This window comes from Dryobates pubescens, chromosome 2 (assembly GCF_014839835.1).
Source record: "Dryobates pubescens isolate bDryPub1 chromosome 2, bDryPub1.pri, whole genome shotgun sequence".
In the NCBI taxonomy this organism is placed as follows: domain Eukaryota; kingdom Metazoa; phylum Chordata; class Aves; order Piciformes; family Picidae; genus Dryobates; species Dryobates pubescens.
Window position 1 is genome coordinate 15,968,110 of NC_071613.1, and position 5,302 is coordinate 15,973,411.

At 54.5% G+C, this 5,302-nt stretch overlaps 1 protein-coding gene across 1 annotated transcript; it reads right to left on the minus strand.

Annotated features, from left to right (window-relative positions):
• Window positions 1-687: 687 nt before the first annotated feature.
• On the minus strand, window positions 688-4,137 carry LOC104305351 (cystatin-like). The gene is made up of 3 exons (XM_054170974.1): window positions 3,866-4,137; window positions 3,056-3,169; window positions 688-847 (listed from the first exon to the last, which is right to left on the minus strand). Exons 1-3 carry the CDS (start codon window positions 4,097-4,099, stop codon window positions 770-772), a joined length of 426 nt encoding a protein of 141 aa, XP_054026949.1. The 5' UTR covers window positions 4,100-4,137; the 3' UTR covers window positions 688-769.
• Between the last annotated feature and the right edge of the window lie 1,165 nt (window positions 4,138-5,302).

Below are 5,302 nucleotides of genomic sequence, written 5' to 3' on the forward strand. Positions count from 1 at the left end.
ATCTCCTTTGTGAGCAGAGAATGGTTTGGGTTGGAAGTGACCTTAAAAAAACATCTAGCACCAACCACCCTGCCCTGGACCTTCCAGGGGAGCGGGGTGCTCAAGGCCTCATGCAGCCTGGCAGCCTTGAACACCTCCAGGGAGGGGGCAGCCACAACCTCCCTGGGCAACCTGTTCCAGTGTCTCCCCACCCCCCTGCAAAGGATTCCATCCCAATCTCCAGCCTAAATCTCCTCTCTTGCGCCCTAAAGCCATTCCCTCTTGTCCCATCACTACAAGCCCTTGTCAGGATTCCCCTTCCCTCTCCCTCCCTTCTTCATCCCCAATGAACTGTTCACAAATCCCAGCAGAAGCTCATGGAACACTGTATTACAGCAACCAAGTGTCATGTTCCCAGCCCTCCCAGAGCAAGGACACCAGGGGCTGGTTTGCTGGGGGTTTGCTTTTAAAGAAGCAGACTGCTGATGTTGGAGTTACTTTATTGGGAGTGCTGCAGGGAGACCAAACCAAACAGCTCCTCCAAGCCTGCAATTACAAAGAGAGAGAGAGAGAGAGAGAGAGAGAGAGAGAGAGAGAGGAGGTCTTATGTGCTTAGAAGTTACAGAGTTTATCTTGCATAGCACAAGCATACAAAAGGAGTTAACAGCCACTGAGAAGTTTGTGTTATTGCCTTTCTTTTGGGTTTGTTTTCCTTCTTTTATTCTTTTTTCTTTAATCCCTTTCAAATCTGAGCAGCTGCTTGCTGGTCTTTGCTGGAGCCAAGGCAGGCTTACTGGCACTCCCTCTTCAGCAGTTCAGTTTTCTTCAGCCAAGGAACAGTGTACACTACAAACTTGCAGACAGTGTGCTGAAGGAGAGAGAACAGAAAAGGGAGTTACCAGAGGCAGAGCACAAAGCTGTCATCAGCCTCTGTCCTGCATGGATCAGCTGCCCCACCCAAGCCAGCCACTTCCACAGCTCTCTAGAGGCCCACTCTCCTCAAGTATCCTGGGGCTGCATCAAGAGAAACAGAGCCAGCAGGGCAAGGGAGGTGATTCTCCCCCTCTGCTCCACTCTGCTGAGACCCCACCTGGAGTACTGCATCCAGGCCTGGAGCCCCTGTTGCAGGAAGGATCTGGAGGTGCTGGAAAGGCCACGAGGGTGAGCAGGGGGCTGGAGCTGCTCTGCTCTGGAGACAGACTGAGAGTTGGGGCTGTTCAGTCTGGAGAAGAGAAGGCTCTGAGGAGATCTAATTGTGGCCTTCCAGTATCTGCAGGGGGCTACAAGAAAGCTGGGGAGGGTCTTTTGAGGGTGTCAGGGAGTGATAGGACTGGGGGGGATGGAACAAAACTAGAAATGGGGAGATTCAGATTGGATGTGAGGAAGAAGTTGTTCCCCATGAGACACTGGCACAGGTTGCCCAGGGAGGTGGTGGAAGCCTCATCTCTGGAGGTGTTTGCAGCCAGGCTGGATGTGGCTGTGAGCAACCTGCTGCAGTGTGAGGTGTCCCTGCCCATGGCAGGGGGTTGGGACTGGCTGAGCCTTGAGGTCCCTTCCAACCCTGACAGCTCTGTGAGTTTGGAACAGCACTCCTGTCAGTACCTGCTGAAGATGAGCAAACACTAACAGAGAAACCGAGTAGTCAACACTTCTGATCATCAGCTCTGGTAGTTCCAGGCTATGCCTTTAAAATTTTTCACAGATCTTGAACAGGAAGTAGTAAAATGTGAATGAGTCACTGTTGGGTGTGAAAAGATAAATACAGGTAATTCTGAACAATCCCACTGGAGAGGTAAGGGACTTCAACTAGTCCCACCAAACCAATCTCTTGTCTCCTCACTTCTTCACTCTGGAAGAGAAACTTGCTTCTGCTTGACCTTGGCTGCATTGTGTTGGCTAAGTCTAACCTCCCTCTGCTCCTTTCTGTTCTCCCTTTTGTACAGGGGTTAAGGAAGAGGCAGGGAGGGAGAAGCTAGTAGCTTCCCCTGCTCTTTGGCCAGGGGGTTCTTGTGCTGTTTATCAATTGCAAGCACCTGTGGCTATTGTGAGTACTGTGTGTTTTGTGCATGTTCATTGCATCCCAGTGTAGATTGTAGCTCTGCTTGTAAACACAGCTTTCATTTGCTTCCAGCTGAGCTGCTCCGGCAAAGTGATGTGGTGGGTTGAAGTTTCCCCCCCAGCATTCAGGTTACTGCCTTGACCCATTCAGATAGAGGCAAGCTTCCAGCATGGGTAATCCCCCAAGGTAAGCTGTGAGGCACAGCTGGCCAAACAATCCCTGCTGACGATGGCACACAGGAGCTTCCAGCTGGCTGCTGCACAGATCACTTGTGTGCAGTCACCCTTCTTGTATGTGCAGGCAGAAAGGGCATGTACACAGAGAAGCTAAGCCTCTCACTGTGATTAACAGAAGTAATTAAGTGCTAGAGGGAAAACTAGACTCAGGTCAGGTCAAGACAGGCCTATTTGGTGCTCTCAACTCAAAAGCTGGGGTATCCCTGGAAGATCATTGCCTCTGTTCTCTGTGTTTACCAAGCTATTATCATAGCATCACAGAACCAACCAGGCTGGAAAAGACCTCAGAGATCATGAAGTCCAACCCATTACCCAACACCTCGTGACAACTAAGCCAGGGCTTGAAGTCCAATCCTATTTTAAACACCTCACACGGACATTAACAGCAATCTGCCTCTTGGAAGGCCTCCCAGGAAAGCCTGTGTCAAGCCAAGCAAGCTTACAATACCACAGGATAAAAGGGTGGTATGAAAACTCCAGACACTGAACTGGAGAGCTACAGGCTTGGCAGTTTCCTCCACACATCCACTGTGAGAGGACCGAGCCCTCCATGCGCTCCAGCCCCAGACCAGCACTTCCAAAGCAGGTCAGAAAGCCCTGCCTTCTCTGTCATCATCACCTGGGAAGACAAGTTCTGCAAGGGGAGCACCTTCCACTCCAAGCTTGAAGCCTCTGATCTCGACTGGGGCAGGCAGGTGAGAGTGCTCATACCTCTTACCAAGTCAGCTGGAGGGAAGAGGCTGGAAACCCAGGGGCCACTGAGCCATGCTCTGGAGCTTACCTTGGCCAGCTGGGGTGAGTCAGGGAAAGCGCAGTCCTGCAGATCAGCTGCTGGCTTTTCACAGGTTGTCCTGGCAATCTCCACTTCCATGATGTACTTGATTCCAGCCACAACCTGCAGCAAGACAGGGAGGCAGAAGCAGCTTTATTTGCAGCATGCACAGAAGGGCCCTCTGGTGAGGAAAGCCTCGCACAGAGGCAGGCAGTCTTCTGGCGACACGATGAAAACCAGACCCCAGCAGGAGAGGGGAGTCTGCGTGGCAACTGCTACAAAGGAAGGGACCTGGCAGCCTCTCAAAAACAGGAAACAAAATCCAAGTAAACAAGTCTCGGAGAGCAGCTTCCTCACTCAGCAGAGACCTGCGGTAAGGCAGCAGCAGCAGCATGAGGAAACTCCCCCAGCCTCTTCGGGATCACACAAAGACGTTTTGATTACAGAATCCCAGCACATTAGGGGTTGGCAGGGACCTCGACAGATCACCCAGGCCAACCCCCCCTGCCAGAGCAGGATCACCTACAGTAGGACACAGGGAACACACCCAGGCGGGTTTTGAACGCCTCCAGAGAAGGACACTAGCAACACCTAGGAGATAACGAAACCCAGGAGACAGCCAAAAAGGCTTTCTTCGCTCTGGGGAGGAGGGGGAATGGAACAGCTTGGCCAACCCCCTCGAGCTCGAAGCCTGCTCTTTCTCCAAGGAAATCCACAGGCCTCATCTCCAGCCGCTCCCCCGAAGGCGCCGGGCTCGACCCAACGCCCCCCCGGGCCGCAGACAGCCGCCACCATTCCCAAGCCGGCCAGGGAACCCACCTGCCTCTTGGCGCTGATGATCCGCACCACCCTGCTGGAGTACATGTCGTTGCTGGCCTTGTTGTACTCCTCCATGGCGAAGCGCAGGGCCTGCTGCAGGCCCTCATCGTTGTCGCCGTCCCTGATGGTCTCGGGGGCCCCCACCATGTGCGGGCGGTACTCGCTGCCCTGCACGGTGGCAGCGCACACCAAGGCCACGGCCAGCAGCGTCAGACAAGCTCTAACCCCTGCCATGGCGCAGTCTGAGAGCAGCGCTCCCCGACGCCGACGCTTTAAGCCTCGCGGGGCGGGGCGAGGAGGGGCGGGGCGGGGAGTGCCCAGAGACACCGCCCCCGGACCGCCCCCGGACCGCCCCCGGACCGCCCCCGGACCGCCCCCGGACCGCCCCCGGACCGCCCCCACGCTCGCGCAGGGAGCCGGTACGGAGCCTGCCTGCGGCGGCAGGCTGCGAAGTGCCCCTTGGAGGCCCGGGAAGAGGCTGCTGTAGGGATCACAGGATGTGAGGGGGTGGCGATGATCTTGAAGGGCTCTTCCAGCCTGGTTTATTCTATTCTACTCCTATTCTACTCCTGTTCTATTCTATTCTAAAGATCATCGAGTTCACTGGAGGGCTCCTAGAGCAGAAGAACCAGAAAATGAATGTCAGGACTTCCACCATCTTCTGATGGACCAATGTTGTGGTCAGATCATTAAATATTTCCAACACTCTGGAGGTTTGGGAAGGTTTTTTTTTTTTCAGTGGAGAGAAACTGTACAGGTGGCCTTAGCAGCACGGGTGGGATTGTGAGCTTGAGGCAAGCAGGTCACAGGCTCACAGGATGTTGGGGGTTGGAAGGGACCTCTGGAGATCATTGAGTCCAACCCCCTGCCAGAGCAGGAGCAGAGAATCCAGCACAGGTCACACAGGAACACATCCAGATGGGGCTGGAAAGGCTCCAGAGAAGGGAGACTCCACAACCTCTCTGGGCAGCCTGCTCCAGTGCCCTGTGACCCTCCCAGTGAAGAAGTTCCTCCTCATGGTGAGGTGGAAGCTCCTGTCCTGTAGTTTCCATCCCTTGCCCCTTGTCCTATCCCAGGGTGTAAGTGAGCAGAGCCTGTCCCCTCCCTCCTGACCCCCAGCCCTCAGGTATTTATCAACATTGATTAAATCCCCTCTCAGTCTTCTCCTCTCCAGACTAACCAGCTCCACATCTCTCAGCCTCTCCTCACAGGGCAGTGCTCCAGTCCCTCCATCATCCTGACTCTCTCCAGCAGATCTCTGTCCCTCTTGAACTGGGGAGCCCAAAGCTGGATGCAGTATTCCAGGTGTGGTCTCACCAGGGCAGAGTAGAGGGGAAGAGAACCTTCCTCAATCTGCTGGACAGACTGCTCTTAATGCACCCCAGGATCCCATTGGCCTTCTTGGCCCCCAGGGCACATTGCTGTCCCATGGATAAC

Coding starts and splice junctions, on each gene's coding strand:
- LOC104305351 (XM_054170974.1), bottom strand. CDS start 4,099: ATGGCAGGGGTTAGAGCTTGTCTGACGCTGCTGGCCGTGGCCTTGGTG. Junction 3,170..3,865: donor TCATCAGCGCCAAGAGGCAG/GTGGGTTCCCTG, acceptor GTCTTGCTGCAG/GTTGTGGCTGGAATCAAGTA. Junction 848..3,055: donor ACTCACCCCAGCTGGCCAAG/GTAAGCTCCAGA, acceptor TCTCTCCTTCAG/CACACTGTCTGCAAGTTTGT.